Source organism: Protopterus annectens, chromosome 12.part0 (genome assembly GCF_019279795.1).
Source record: "Protopterus annectens isolate FY-2018-M chromosome 12.part0, PAN1.0, whole genome shotgun sequence".
NCBI classification, from domain to species: domain Eukaryota; kingdom Metazoa; phylum Chordata; order Ceratodontiformes; family Protopteridae; genus Protopterus; species Protopterus annectens.
In genome coordinates, this window is record NC_056746.1 from 964246340 (window position 1) to 964263064 (window position 16725).

General features: G+C 41.6%; 1 protein-coding gene across 1 annotated transcript in view; it reads right to left on the reverse strand.

Annotated features, from left to right (window-relative positions):
- LOC122816235 (synaptonemal complex protein 2-like) overlaps nucleotides 1-16725 on the reverse strand; it is a 486002-nt gene that overhangs the window by 414521 nt on the left and 54756 nt on the right. The window contains exon 2 of the mRNA XM_044088978.1: nucleotides 7988-8125. Within this exon, the coding sequence (XP_043944913.1) occupies nucleotides 7988-8125 (138 nt within the window). The remainder of the gene's footprint in view (nucleotides 1-7987; nucleotides 8126-16725) is intronic.

Here is a 16725-nt window from a genome sequence, read left to right on the forward strand (position 1 = left end):
TTGCACATCTGAAACTGAACAACAAAACAATGAAACTTTATGAATGACACTGACAGACTATAATCCTCAGTAATTTACAAACACAAAAAATAAGTTAAATTAAAGGAGACCTCGCAAATGGTTTAAGCCACTTTCTTGCCGATGATTAAGATCAGGGTTTCACTCTGAGCAAAATCACTTAACTGGACGGTGGCCCTAACTGGGACATTTCACACACACAATGCTGAGAAGTATGCATTGACTCACATTCCATTACAGAACATATGCTTTATCTCTTCTATGTTTTTTTAATGGGGCTTGCATTACAGAACTCATCCTAAAGCTCAGGTTTCTGTGGCTTGCTGTGCTGTTAAGTCTCCTGCAAGGTCCTTATGTTGGTGAGATGGGTTTTACGTTTTTACTTGCCCAAGATTTTTTTTAGGGAAGATAGGGCCCCCTCTAGCCAACAAAGACCCCAGGCAACTGCCTAGGCCACCTAGTGCTGGATCTTTCTTTGCCCTGTGGGGTATTTAAAGTAAGTTTTGTCTAAAATCAGTATTCTTACAATAGTAACTTTTAATAAAATTACAGAGAATAGGCATGTATAATAATGTAAAGTAACAACCACTGCATGTTATATGAAACAATATAAAATTTCTATATGTACAAAAGAGTAATATCAAAACTCCTCACAGTATGTTTAGAAAGGCAGCTAGCACTACATAACAGTGTCTATGTAGACCTACATTGTATATCATAAATTGTGCTATGTGATATTTTATTTTAACACAGATCTCAACCTAAACACTATACCTGGCAAAATTATTTTTTTTCTGAACCATTACTTTATTTAGCTAAAAATTAAAAGTTATGTACTCACCATAACTAGGCATGTGTGTTGTTCACTTTCATTCTTCCTCAATGAATGGGTTACGGATCCAATCCTCAAATCTGACTTGACAGCATACTACAGACTTTGGATGTAACTCTTGAGATCCACTCTTTACCCTAGTCCATCCCTATAACTCAGATTGAGTTTACTGCCATAAAGCATTCATTAAGTAATACAGCAAGAAAATAGAAATTACAGTAGTGCTCAAATCCTGAACTACAGGCTTCAACAAAAGAACCATCAGGTCACTCCAGTAGATGAGCGAAAGAGGGAGGGAGAGGGGAAGTTGAGGAAGAATGAAAATAGACAACATAGATGCCTAGTTACAATGAGTATATAACTTTTAAATCTGATGCTGTCCTCTTCATTTTCCCTCAATGAATGGGACACAGTCCTCAGCTATATAAATCTTGGGTGGCCCTCAGTGAAGGATATTCCAGAGAACCGCTGAGTCAAAGGCAGCTCTACTTCTGGAAATTAGGTCCAGTTTGTAATGAATAACAAAGGTATGAGCATTAGCCCATGTGGCTGCTGCACAAATATCATTGATAGAAGTTCTTGACCAAAAAGTAGATGAAGTGACCATAGATCTAGTTGAATGGGATTTACTTATTCTTGGTACAGAAAGGCCATGTTGGGAATAAATCCAGGAAATGCAGTTAGATATCCATTTGGTCAATGTAACTTTAGGAAATGGAGAACTTGGTGAATAGGAGAAGTACAGCTGGTCTTTTTTTCTGAATTCTTTTGTTCTGTGTAAATAGAAATGTAATTGCCTATGCACATTCAGGAGATGTAGCAGATATTCTCCTTTGTTTGAAAAATTTGGAAAGAAGACTTGTAAACGGATGGTTTAGTTAATATTAGGTTCATAAGACAGGGGCAATGAAATGGTCAATGTTGTTTCTCAGAACCTTTTTGTGAAGATAACAGGGGCAGGCCAGGCCTGAATAGCTTCCACTTTGGCAAGTTCTAGCCTGATCTTACCACTCCTCACTCTATGTCCCAGGTAGGAGACCTGTGCCATACCCACCTGACACTTACTGGGCTTAATGGTCAACCCTGCCCTTTGCAGTCTGCCCAGGACCTCCCTGACATGCTGAAGGTGCTCTTGGCAGGAATGGGTGTAGATGGCAATATCATCCGGTAAGCAAGGGCATAATCTCCTGCTCCTGCTGGGATACGATCTCCCAACCTCTGGAAGGTTGCTGGGATATTTTTCATTCCAAAGGCCATCTTCGTGAACTTGTATAATCCAAAAGGAGTCACAAAGGCTGACCTCCCTCTAAGAGTGGGAGTCAGGGGCACCTGCCAGTAGCCCTTGGTCATATAAGTAGTGGTCAGATACTTAGTCACACCCAGTTGCTCTAAGCCTTTATCTGTCCTAGGCATGGGGTAAGCATCTGACTCTGTGTGGCTGTTTAGTTTTCTGTAGTTCATACCGAATCTGGTGATGCCATCCTTCTTTGGTACCAGCACCACTTGGGATGTCCAGGGACTTCTGGACTCCTAGATTACTCCCATTTCAAACATTTCCTGTATCTCCTCCCTCAGAGTCTGTCTGACTCACTCAGGGTAAGGGGCATGCTTTATAGGTCTTTGGGGCCCTGTATCCACATTGTACTGCACCAGGTGGATGCTCCCAGGTTTTCCAGTGAACATGTCCCCATTCTCCTGTAACACTGCTCAGATTTCTCGAACATGGGTAGGAGACAGCCACTGGGATATTGCTACTCCTTCCGCTGAGTTGTCACTCTGAGCCAAACTGAGGAGATCAGTCACCAGATGCCCCTCAGACTCCTCCTGCCACCCACTGCAACTACTCAGCACAAGGACCTCCCTATCATAGTAAGGCTTCATTATGTTAACATGGTACAGTTTGTGCTCCTGCCTAGCAGTTTTACCATGTAGTTAACATCACTGACCTTTTCCACCTTGTAGGGTCCCTCCCAATTTGCCTGCAGCTTGTTGGGTCTGACAGAAATGAGCACCATAACTTGCTGTCCCACAGCATACTCTTGGGCTCGAGCATTCCTGTCATACCAGACATTTCGGTTGTTGGGCTCCTGTCAGCTTCTCCTGGGCGAAATCCATGACCCCTAAGCCTTCTCTTGAGGTTTAGGACATACAACACAACATAGCCCTTGTGGGATTCACACTCACCCTCCCACTCATCACAAATCAAATCCAAGGCTCCCCCTCACCCTATGCCTATACAGCAACTCAAAAGGTGAAAAACCTGTAGATTGCTGGGGTACCTCTCTGTATGCAAACAGCAGATGGTGCAAATATTTGTCCCACTCTCTTTTAAACTGGTCTGCAAGTGCCCTTAGCACTGTCTTCATTGTAGAGTTTAACTTCTCAACATGACCATTAGTCTGGGGGTAGTAGGGGGTGGTCTTTAGGTCCTTCATCCCACAGTGCTCCCACAGACAAGCCAGTAGGCCTGATATGAAATTGGCACCTCTGTCAGTCAGTATTTTCTTGGGAAACCTACTTTGCTGAAAATATCTAATAAAGCATTTGCCACCTTCTTTGCCTCGATGGAGGACAGATCTAACACCTCAGGATATCTAGTAGCATAATCTACTACCACTAGGATAAATTTCTTCACTGTGGAATTTGGGGTACTCAGAGGTTCCACAATATACATAGCTACCCTCTAAAATGTCTCCTCAATCACAGGCAAAGGCATCAAAGGGGCTTTGCCCTTGTTTCCTGCCTGGCCTACTTTTTGACACTCCTCACAGGTTCTGCAGTACCCTGTTACATCCCTTGCAATCCCAGGCCAATAAAAGTTCTGCATAATACGTCTCTTGGTACGCTTTACGCCCATATGACCTGGAAAAAGGAATGTCATGGGTTATGGCTAGAAATGCCAGATGATAGGCTCTGGGCACTACCAACTGCTGTATTACCTCACCCTGTAGCCCTCCCTCAGGGGGTCCAATCTCTATACAGTAACCCTTTTTTTCAGTATACAGACTACCCTTTTCCTTTACCACTGGCATTCTGTTATTCCCATTTGTTCGCTCCCCCACCTTTTGTTCCCCACCTTGCTTCACTGGACATTTGAATGCTACATGGCCCCTCTGGTTACATTTAAAACATATAAACCTTGATCCTGGCCGTGTACCTGAACTAGTGGCTTCCCCTGTTACTGGTGTACTCTGTTGGGGTAGCTTAGGCTGCCCACCAAGGTTCACTTATATCCATGTGCAGCACTGGGTATGCCTTTCTTGGAGTTGACATGTTTATAGATCACAGGTGCAAGGCCAAATCCCTCACATTAGAATGAAAGAGCAGTGCCATTTTACAAAAATATTTGCATATTTTATGTGATTGTGATGTCCCTCCTCTGGGCCAGTGATCAAGGAGCTTCAATCCTCACCACTGACACTGGTGGGGAACGTTCATTGAGAAACAAATAGGCACACAGTATTTACAGATGCAGCTCTCTGCACCAAGTACAACTTACTTTGAGAGCACAAAGAATGCACATTCCAGTCCTGGGGCTGGGCTTTCTCGCCGGGTCCCAAATAAGACTCCCCACTGACACAGCTATAGAGTTAAGTCCTGAGCCGGGTGTTCCAAGCCAAGTCCTCCACCACCTTCTGTGTGAAATCAGGTCTTTACTGAATGTTCAAACATTCAAAATTTCATATGGTTGACACCATATGATCAGATTTTTGAATGTTCGAACGTTGTAATGGAGATCTCTGTACAGTGTGGAATGGGAAGATTTCCCTTTTCTGCACTGTAGTGTGATCTCAGAGTTGGTATATTTAAAGAGTGGGGGTTGTGGGGGGTGCAGGGGGGATTGCCCCCCTGCTTACAATGTTCAGGTAGGTGTTTTGTGTAGTTTATTATTTTTATTAGATAGACTAACTTTTACCATATGACTGTCGAACTTTCAAACGTTTGATTATCTAATATAGACCTTGTGAAATCAATACTCTCAGTGTCCCTGTTCAAAGTAGCTGATACACACTCTCTTTGAGATTTGATTTTCACACACACACACACACACACACACACACACACACACACACACTCACTCCCACACACAGCTGGGAAAGGCTGGCACAGCTTACTCATTTTGCCACCTCCAACCAGACTATAAGGTAGATTCGCTGCCACCAGCCAGCTACCTTAAGGCTCTTACAAGGGTAACCAATCACTATCAGTAAAATTAATACTAATAAAATTGGTGGTATTAACCAAGCAGCAAGACTTTAGGAACATGGAGCCACAGTGCCTCTAAATAAATACAATTAGTCTCAAAGATTAAACATTTTCTAAAAGACCAGCCACACAATGAAAGGTATAGATATATTTAATAATAAATAATAAAACAGAAACATGTAAACACTGAATATCTATTTACAATAAACACCAGAGTTTCAATCACGGGAAATATAAAACAAACACAGATGGAAAGACTCAGACAGATACGGAAAAAACAACAGTTAGCTAATCTCACTATATTTTCTAACTGAATGAAGAATTACTATTCCTTGGTTACAAAACCAAAGCAACTTTACAAATGCATTTTTAACACAAGCATCTGTACAAATCAGTTTGCGATTCAAATAACATATAATTCTTTACAAACCCCCAGCTAGCTATGCTGACATATGTTGCAGATGCACTGCCCTACTCCCCCTAGTACAGCTGGCACTAACTCACATAATCACAGTGATACTGTGTGCTTTGACTGCTTATGGATGTGTTACTGAAGTGTGCAAATATTCCATCTATGATGTTTTGCATTCCAGCATAGCGTGATTCTGTTTCATTACAGTTTACTTTTTCTCTCCTGTTCCTTCTCTTGTAAAGCAAAGCCAAATAAGATGATGTCAGCTACAACAAACAAAATTTCTAGGAAATAAAAGAACAAAATCAGAAAAGTCAGAGGACAACAAAACATATTCATAAAGCAGCTCCAAGGAAACCTGAAGTTGGTGTCATTTCAAAAGATAGAAGCAGAAATACTCCAGAAGTACTATATACCATAAACATCCACAGCACACGATAGTCACAAACAAGAAACTTTTAATGAAGCTTTCAGGTTTACACCCTTCATCAGCATACAAAATCACAACACATTAACACATTTAAATAGATGACCATTATAATCACATGATCAAGCCAGCCATTCAAAGGACCACTATAATTAAATATGCAAATTCAATTTAAAAACATCTAATAAAATTAATTTTCATGCAGTTACTTGTTAAAAGCATAATACATAAGTATAAAAAAGTACAAAAAACTGTTACATATATATATATATATATATATATATATATATATAGACAAATAATTACATCTACACATTTAGAAATACTATACACTTAATACTATAAATTTTCTCTCTGCCTCTTGGTCAAAACTGGTTTTAAACTGACTGTCCCATTAAGGCCTGGATACTTATCAGCCTGTAGTCGCACTATCCACTCATACTCTTTTAGCAACAAAAGATTATCAATATCACCCCCTCTAATGCCCAACTGCAGAATAGATCGGTCGGACACTTAAACAGATGCTATGTTACAAAGACTTTCAAAGTGAAATATCACCTGTACGAACGAAGATGAATACATCTAAATGTTATAATTTTGTCTGTTGCCCTGACATATACGACACTAATAGTAGCTTTCAGCATCCTACAACAGGTGAACGGTTTGACTTTTTTTGTGGAGCAGACTGTAATTCTACTAGATTAGTTTACCTTGCTACCTGCACCCTATGTAGTGCATTTTACGTAGGGAAAACAGCTAGGAAGCTGAAGGATAGGATAATAGAACATAGATCTGAAATAAAAAGAAAGCTTGAGACAAATGGGCTATACAGGCATCTGCATGATTTTCAGACACATGCATTTAAGTTTAGGTGTATATCTATTCTGCAGTTGGGCATTAGAGGGGGTGATATTGATAATCTTTTGTTGCTAAAAGAGTATGAGTGGATAGTGCGACTACAGGCTAAGTATCCAGGCCTTAATGGGACAGTCAGTTTAAAACCAGTTTTGACCAAGAGGCAGAGAGAAAATTTATAGTATTAAGTGTATAGTATTTCTAAATGTGTAGATGTAATTATTTGTCTATATATATATATATATATATATATATATATATGTAACAGTTTTTTGTACTTTTTTATACTTATGTATTATGCTTTTAACAAGTAACTGCATGAAAATTAATTTTATTAGATGTTTTTAAATTGAATTTGCATATTTAATTATAGTGGTCCTTTGAATGGCTGGCTTGATCATGTGATTATAATGGTCCTCTATTTAAATGTGTTAATGTGTTGTGATTTTGTATGCTGATGAAGGGTGTAAACCTGAAAGCTTCATTAAAAGTTTCTTGTTTGTGACTATCGTGTGCTGTGGTCATTTCAAAAGATGACAGCTAATAGGAAGATTGATTAAAAAATATAATTTTTCTTTATTTTCCATCAAAATAAGGTATAAGTGATGTATAATGTTTGCAACTGGGAGTGTTTAAGTACGGTTTGTGATGCAAAATGCTTGTGACTAGGATTGTGTTGGTGTGGTTTATTTTTATTTATATAAATGTATGATTGCCTGTATAGTAAGTGATGGTTTGATGAAGATGTTTCTTGTTATACATGTGAAGTACAATGTTTATGTTAATATAGTTTGATTACTTTTATATGAATGTAAATTTGTCTATGTCACAAGTGATAATTCAATAAAAGTGCTTGAAAAAAGTAGTGGCTGCGATCTTATGTAACTGAATAACAAAAAGCACATTAAGACATGGGCATACACAAATTTAGATCTATGAATGAACCTCAAGAGATTTTAAAACGTATCTCACAAAAAAGACAGCAAAACTGATGAATAGTAGCAGTAGCTAATGAATGCACTCAGTGTACTGCTTTTGTATATTACTGTTGGTGAACCTTGAAACATTAATAGATCCTTCACACCACAGCAAATGGGAAATGTCTCATCTATACAATAAAAGATCTGTGTAAGAACATTCAGTATTGTGTGCAGCATACACTTTTTACTCTCAATACTGCTAAAATGACTTAACATAATACAACACAGCAGAACAGCATTCAAAACACATCCATTACCCTGTTTATCAGTTTGTCCAGTTTATTTATCAGCTGCTTGCTACACCTGTGCGATAAGCTGTCGTTTTCATTTTGCTGAAATTCCTTTAATGCATGGAAGTCATCCTTCCTTAATGCTTCATCAATTAATTTTTCAAACTGAAAAAAAAACAAATATGATCATTTGAAAAAATATAGAATTGCTCAAAACTACATATCTTTATACACACAGACTATTTATACAGTAACAAGTGCGGAAAATGTGAAATATTACCATTCTAAATTAACTAATTAATGTAATAAGCAATCTACCATAGGGGATCAGGCTTTGCAAATTTTTAAACAAAGACAGGGATTTCAAGACATGCAAACAAAGGCAGGCATTTAGTAGACATAAGAGGCACAGCAAGTTGTGTGTGTGTCTCTATACAAGCAAACAGTACATGGAAAGTTTCATACCTATAACAAGCTGAGATGCACAGAACAGTAGTGCCATCAGTGAACCAGCACTTACTGACAATCTGTGCCATTACCTCTCACCCAACAGTATGATAGCAGGTGGTGCTAATGAAAACAACACTGGCAACACATTACATATCACCAGTGAAGAGATCAGCAGTTGACAGACCATTTTCTTTGAATGGGGATCTCATATGGATGCTGGTTGACAAGTGTTACTCAAAAACAGGATCAGGAGAAATGAGTGGACTTCCTAAACTGGTAGACACCAAAGTATGTGAAGGTCTTACCAAACTTGTCACAAGACCTTTTGGAGTCAAACTGTGAACACAGAGGGTATGTCGCAGGCATCAGCCTGCAGAATATTCCATACATTTCTAGGCATGCTAATTTCACATGTGAATGAACACATCCTTTTCCCCAATACACTGGGGAAAGAGGCACCACTTCTAAGACATCAACTGCCTTCCTGAAGTAGTAGGTGCTACAAATTGCATACATATAGCAATAAAGGCTTCACCAGGTATTTTTGGACAATGATATGCTACTAGGAAAAGCAACCATTCCCTCAACTACCAGGTAGTATGAAATGCACAGGGGTCGATAACCAATGTGTCTGAATAGCACCCTGGCACCACCAGCAATTCACAAATATGGCATACAAGTCATCTATGTCACCACTTTCTGCATAAGGTAATACCTCAGGGCCAAGTAGCTGGTAAGTGCAGACACCAAGGGATGCAGATATGTCCAAGCAATGTCAGTGGTGCAACAAATAGCACACTCGTCTTTGGTGCTGAAGGCTGTAGCTTCTTTCCCCACACCAGGTAGATCCATTTTTGATACTGCAATGCAGCATAAAGAGGATGCCACATTCCTGAGTGGGTTGCCCTTCGGATGCGATGTTAAACTGAGTTCCCATATTCTTGAGTCAAGAACTGGAAGTAGCTCAGGTGGATGTAAAATATCCTACAGCACTTATCAAAAACAGTAGGGGTTTCTTTATTGAATGCAACCTAAAAAACATTATTTAAAAAATGTACATATTACAGGTACATTTCTATTTTTTACTATTTATCCTTTTTCTTATATCATCCTCATTGTTATTCTTCCATAACTGATCCCACTCCTTCCACAACCATAATCAAATTATTTGAAATATATTTGTCAAAATCCATTTCCCACTAAAACAAATTTCTTTCAGTCTTTCATTATGAATAACCCATATTATATAAAATAAATTCTAATCTACCCTTCTCACATACATAAATATATTCATATCTATACTGCTTATGTTTATTTATTTTATTTATTTACATTTGTTGACCGGGAGAGTCGGACTGGACACAGGTCCGTTTTCAGAGGAGGCCCGGGGAGAAAAGCTCCACATTAAGTATTATTTGCATTATACAGTTAAAAAACATAGCATTTAAATATAGACATTAGTCCAGTTAAGGACACAAGACAAGAGGAAAACAGATGTAAAACAGCTGTAGAACATAGTACAATTTTAAAATATGGTGACATATACTAAACATGGTTACAAATGTAGTTGAGATTCATCAGTGAACAATTGATACAATCTGTTTTTGAGGTACATAACAGCCATTAGCAGTTGTTGCTACAAGAAGTTAGTATTATGTGGTAGGTAGCTGGGAACATGAGTAGCCAAGCTTGCTAAGAGTAGGTTGTTGATAGGGGGCTGAGAAAGGTAGTGGGTGGGGGGAGTGGATGGTATTAGAGGGGGGGGGGTTGCAAGGGCATATCTGGCAAGTTTTGAAGTGTGATTCTGGTAAGGATTTAAAGTGGGTGCAAGAAGTTACAGAGGTAATTGAGGATGGGAAGGAGTTCCAGAGTTTGGCTATAGTGCAGGAGAATAATGCTTCTCCAGCAAGGTTAATAGCTCTTGTGACCTGCAGGAGGTTTTTGTGGCTGAATCTTAGTGGTCTCATGATTATATAGAGTTGGAGTAGATTCTGGAGGGATGGGACTTTTAGTGGTTGGTTTATTAGTTTGTGGGCAAGTGTGAGTTGGTACCATTGAAGGAGGTGGGGGAGCTCTAGCCAGCCCAGTTCTGCTAGTGAGAGACAGTGGTGAGTATGAGAGGAAGCCCCTGTGGCGAATTTGGTGATTTTGTTGTAGCAGGTTTCGAGCTTATTTAGATCGCATTGTCTAAGGTTAGTAAATATTGGAGAGGCGTAGAGTAGGGTAGAGATAAGATGAGAATTTGCTACTGAAATTTTCGCTGCTTTGGTAAGTAGTTGCTGATTTCTATAAAATGCGCTTAGTTTTTTGTGCACTTTTTTAATGGTCATAGAAATGTGAATGTCAAAGTTCAGTTTATCGTCTATTTCTACTCCTAGTAATTTGGTGTGTTCTGTAGGATGGATGGTGGTGTTGTCTTTTGCTGTGATGATAAAGTGAGAGCTGTCTAGGGTAAGTTTGGTGGGTTGGAAGATTAGTAATTTTGTTTTGTTTGGGTTGAGTATTAGTTGGGCATCGGGTAACCAAGTTTCAACAGAAGAAAATGCTTCCTGTGTGACTTTTTGCAATTCTGGCAGGGAGTGGACTGTGCAGATGATGGTTGAGTCATCTGCGTATTGTATGAGTGTGCCATGTGTTGTGGCTGAGGCTAGATTATTAGTGAAAATAGAGAAGAGTAGGGGTCCCAGGATGGACCCTTGGGGAACTCCTATGGAGACTGGTAGTTGGGGGGATAGGTTGTCCTGCCAAACAACTGCTTGTTGGCGGTCAGATAGGTAACTCTGAAAACAGTTGATGACTGGTTGAGAGAAGGATAGGTTATTGAGAAGAGAGATGAGTTGTTTGTGTGGGACCATGTCAAAAGCTTTAGAGAGGTCTAGGAAGGTAGCTGAGGAGAGATTTTTATTTTGCAGGATAGTGTTAGAGAAAGAGAGTAAGGCGGTGGTGGTGCTATGGTTAGGTCGGAATCCGTGTTGTGTGTTGGAGAGGAGGTTGTTAGCAAGGAGGTGATCTGAGACTTGAGAATGAATGCATCTCTCTAGTATTTTGGAGAGTGGTGAGAGAATAGCTATGTGGTGGTAATTGGTTAGATCTGTGGAGGGGCCTCCTTTGTGTAGGGGAATTATGTGAGAGACTTTCCATAGTGTAGGAACATAACTTTCTGATAGCGATCTGTTAATCAAGAGTGATATGGGATAGGCTAGGGCGTCAGCTGCATGTTGAATGTATTCACCTGGGAGGTTGTCTGTTGCTAATCTGTTCGTTTTAAGTTTAGTTAGTAGTCGTTTTATTTTGGAGGTAGGAACAGGAGAGAAAGAGAAGCTAGCTGGGAGATTGTTAGTTCTAGTTGATGGTGTAGATTTATGGGGGGGTTGTGTTGTCTAGCTAGTGATAGTACGGTTTGTGTGAAGTGATTGTTGAAAGAGGTAGCAATATTTTCGGAGGAGTGAGTTAGGTTAGGAGTGGGTGCACTTACTTTACCTGGGTGGAGGATGGAGTTTGTTGAGGACCAGAATTGTTTGGGGTTATGTTGGGAGGAGGTAAGGGCAGACTGGTAGTACTGGATTTTGTCCTGTTTTACAAGCTTTTTGGTTCTATTGTGTAGTTCTAGGAAATTTTGCCTTGTAGAGGGGGTTTTGGTTTTGCACCAGTTGTCCCACGCTTTATCCCTGTTTTTCATTTCAGACTTCATGTTTTTTTGTAGCCATGGGGATTGTTGGGCTCTAGTTCAGGAACGTCTTATGGGGGCATGGTAATTAAGGATGCTTAGGAATGTTTTATTACAGTAGTCAACTGCATCATCTAGTCTGAGATATTTTAGAGGTTGCCAGTTACAGTCTTTTAGGGATGAGCTGAATGAGAGAGGGTTGAAGTTAGTTTTTTTTGTGTATTTGACAGTAGATGATGGGTTTTGTTTTATAAAGGTGTTTTCTTAGTAAGAAGGTTGGGGAGTGATCACTGAAGCTGTCAGATAAGCAGCCTGCTATATATGACTGGGTGCTCTTATTGACTAGAATCCAATCAAGGGTAGTGTGTTTGTTGGAGTTATTTATCCTAGTAGGTGACTGGACTAGTTGGGTGAAGCCATGAAGATTTACATGTTGGGTTGGGTGGTTGCTACAGCAGGATTGCCAGTTAATGTTGAAGTCTCCTAGAATTAAAGTTTCTTGGGGTAGGTGGTCGGTAGTCCAGCTGAGGAGGTTTTCAAGTGGAGGGATGTTGTGGCCAGGTGGGAAGTAGCAACCTATTATGTTCAGGGTTTTATTCTGGTTTATTTTAAGGTTGGTATATATTATTTCTTCCTTACCTATTTGGGGAGCTGCTAATTTTAAGATCTGGATGTCTAGATGCTGCTTAAATATTATAGCTATGCCACCTCCTTTTTTGTTTAGTCGGTCTACTCTTAGTATACTGTAACCAGTAGGGAGGATTTGCTCATTAGTAATGTGTGGTTTTAACCATGTTTCTGTAAGGATCACTGCATCAGGGGAGTAGAAGTCTATGGTGGCATGGAATTCATGCACCTTGTTGCATATACTTCTAATATTTAGGCTTATCAGAAGGAGGTCGGTTGGTTTTCTATTGGTTGTGATTTGGGAGATGTGGTTTGTAGTCTGATTATGAGGGGAGGGGAGGGATTGGAGATAGAGTGACCAGGATTAGGATGGATGTCTCCACTGAGTGCTAGGTTGGATATGGATGAGATTATTAGTTTTATCAATTTCTGTATATGTTTGCTTATAAGGGAAGTTTTTTGATTGTGTTCTGTTGGCAATAGGTATGGTGGTAGGGCTATGTTAGGTTGTGGGGTTGTTTTTAGTTTAGGTATTGTGGTCTGTAGTCTATATAGGGGGTGTAGTGGGAAGGTTGTTGACCTGATGAGAGAGTAGTAGAGTAGAGGTGGGATATAAGTGGTGGTGTGTGTGGTGGTACAGTGGTAGTGGTTGAGTGCAGGAATGAAGGAGGTTTGGTAAGATGTGATGTATGCGAGGAGTGTGCATGCAGTGAGTATAGGTATGGTGTGCTTGTACATATGGTGTGCTTGTACATATTAGCTGAGTAGGAAGGATAGTAGTGAGAAGTTGTAGGAGGAAGTATAGGTGTGGTGATGTTATAGGTTGAGGGTTGGGAGGGGTTACTGTTTGTAATAAAGGTAGGACCACTGTGGGTGTGTGGGAATTGGGGGAAGGGAGGGGAGCATAGTAGGCAACAGATGATGGAAGACTATATTATGTCATTAATATTCTCATATAAATTTTCTTCATACAACTTTTTCCAGTGTTTCCCCACAGTTTTATATTTCAAAAACATATTCCATTGTTTTTTCTACCCCACAAAATAAACATACTCTTTTAACTTTCTTTTTATATGGCATATTACCTTTACTGGTAACTTATTTCTTACCAGTATCTATAGGAAATCCTGACTCTCTACTATTTTGGTACACCACTTTTTCCTTATTTAATGGTTTTAATAATAAGAAGTTATGTACTCACCATAACGTTCCATCTGAGTAGGTGGCTTCATTTGTCTGCAACCTTTGAGTCATGGATCCGACATCGGATCCGAGCCAGCAACTTATTATACAGCTATGGATCCGAGCTCCTAGCTCCTCCCCTCACCCATAATCCCCTGCCAACCCCAAATGACCTCAGATCAAGTTTGCCCTCCTACAGATACCTGGAAAGGTGTCCTAACAGGAAAAGGCAGGATAATACAAAAAGTACTAACTCTTCTGAAGGCCAGGGGGAAGGAGGGGGTGATGGTTGCAGACAAATGAAGCCACCTACTCAGATGGAACGTTATGGTGAGTAAATAACTTCTTAATCTGGAGTAGGGACTTCATTTGTCAGCAACCTCTGGGACAGAGTCCCCAGCTACCTGAATCTTGGGCGGCCATCATGTTCCGGAGCACTGCGGAGCCAAAGGATGCTCTCCCTCTGGAAATGACGTCCAGTTTGTAGTGGTTGATAAAGGTGTGAGATGAGGCCCAAGTGGCTGCCGAGCAAATATCATCCAAGGGAACTCTAGATTTAAAGGCAGCAGAAGTAGAGATGGAGCGAGTGGAATGTGCACGGACTCCCTGAGGTGCGGGCCTCCCAGAAGCGTCAAAAGCTAGAAGAATACATTGGGAAATCCAGCGTGATAAGGTGACCTTCGAGACGGCTTTACCCAAACTGAATTTGGCAAAGGAGATGAACAGCTGATCGTATTGTCTGTGACCAGCAGTCCTATGAATATAGAAACGCAGCTGCCTGTGCACGTCTAAAGAATGCAGCTTGTACTCTCCTTTATTTTGATATTTAGGGAAGAAAACTGGTAGGTTGATGGACTGATTGATATTGGTTTCTGAGGCCACCTTGGGTAGGAAGGAGGGATTGGTCCTGAGGTACACTCTATCCTGATGAAAAACCAAGTAAGGGGGTTTCACGGAAAGGGCTTGAAGTTCCAAAACTCTCTTCGTTGAAGTGATGGCTACCAGGAATGCTGTTTTCCAAGACAGGTATTTAAGTTCAGCCGAGGCAGCTGGTTCAAAGGGGGAAGCAGTCAAGGCTTGAAGGACTAGTGATAGGTCCCAAGGGGGTACGGCTTCTTTGATAGGGGGCCTGAGCAGAAAAGTACCCTTGAGGAAGGTTTTGCATAGTTTAGCTGACATCAAAGGACCTGTCCTATGTCCCACATGGTAATGGGAGATGGCTGCCAATTGTACCTTGACTGTCGAACAACTGGCTCCTTGCTGAAAGAGTCTGGTGAGGAAGTCCAACACGGACGTTAAAGGGGCAGTGAAGGTGTCCAAATTATGATGTTCCGCCCAGACGGAAAAGCGCTTCCATTTACTGCGATAAACTTTCCTGGTGGAAGGTTTGTGCACTGCCACCAAGATGGCTTTGACTGGTGAAGAGATACCGGGAGTCCTGATTAAGAGTGGAACTGGAGCAGCCAAGCTGCCAGCTTCAGGTTGTCCAGATTCGGGGTCGGTAAGCCTGATGGATGGGATATTAGATCCGGGCTGGGATCCAGAATCCAGGGAGGATTCACCAAGTGAGACCACAGGTAAGGGAACCAAGTTTTCCAAGGCCAGAATGGGGCAATGAGGATCATTCTGCTCCCCAACCACGAGGCTTTATGTAAGAGCTTTATCATCAGGGGTAGAGGAGGAAAGGCATAAAGTAGACCGGGCGGCCAAGCATGCACCAGAGCGTCTCTCGGAGCTTCCCCTGCTGGGGGAATCAGAGCGAAGAAGCTGTCGCATTTCATAGTTGAGGGAGAGGCAAAGAGATCGCAGCAGGGTTGCCCCCATTTTGCAAATATCCGCTTCGCTACTTGGAAGTTGAGAGACCACTCGTAAGGGGAAAGAATGGTGCGGCTGAGTTTGTCCGCCAGAATGTTGGTCCGTCCCGGAATGTGCGTTGCGATCAGAAAGCGGTTGGTGGAGATCGCCCATTCCCACACCCTCATGGCCTCTCAGCAGAGAGGGTAGGACCTGGTTCCGCCCTGTTTGTTGATGTACCAAACAACTGACATGCTGTCCGTCTGTATCGCAATAGTTCCTACGGGAGGAGGTTCTGAAGTGCTTGCAATGCTAACAGCACCGCCCTCATCTCCAGAACATTGATATGCAGGGAGGTCTCTGTGTCGTTCCACGTGCCTTGGACTGTTCTGCCTGAGCAATGCCCCCCCCACCTGAGGCGAGAGGCGTCCGTGGTCACCGTGGCGAGAGGGGGAGGAGTGCGAAAGGGCCGGCCTATATGGAGGTCTGGAGACTGCAGCCACCATAACAGGGCCCTTCTGCAAGCCTTGCTGATTGAGATAGGGTGGCAGAGAGGAAGAAATTGGAAGGACCATTGCACTTGGAAGGTCCACTGAAGTACCCTCATATTTAGGCGAGCACATGGAAGAAGCGTTATTGCCGCCGCCATGGAGCCCTGTGCCCTCAGGACCAATTCCGCTGGTGGAGCTTCTGATTGGAGGATGGCCCGCACATGAAGACTCAGATTCTGTAGTCGCATCAGGTAGGCTCGCAGACTTCTGGTATCCAATCTGGCCCCTATGAACTCTATTACTTGTGTCGGAGCAAGGGAGGATTTGTCCGTATTGATAGTGATGCCTAACTGGGGGGCTAGGCGGAGAAAATAGTCTCTGGCTGAGCAGAGTAGATGCCTTGTTGGGGCGGTCAGCAGCCAGTCGTCCAGGTACAGGAAGACCTGCATTCCCTGGAGTCTCAGGTGGGCCGCTATCACTGCTAAAACTTTGGTGAACACCCTGGGGGTTGTGGTGAGGCCAAAGGGAAGGACCCTGAACTGATAGTGGCTGGC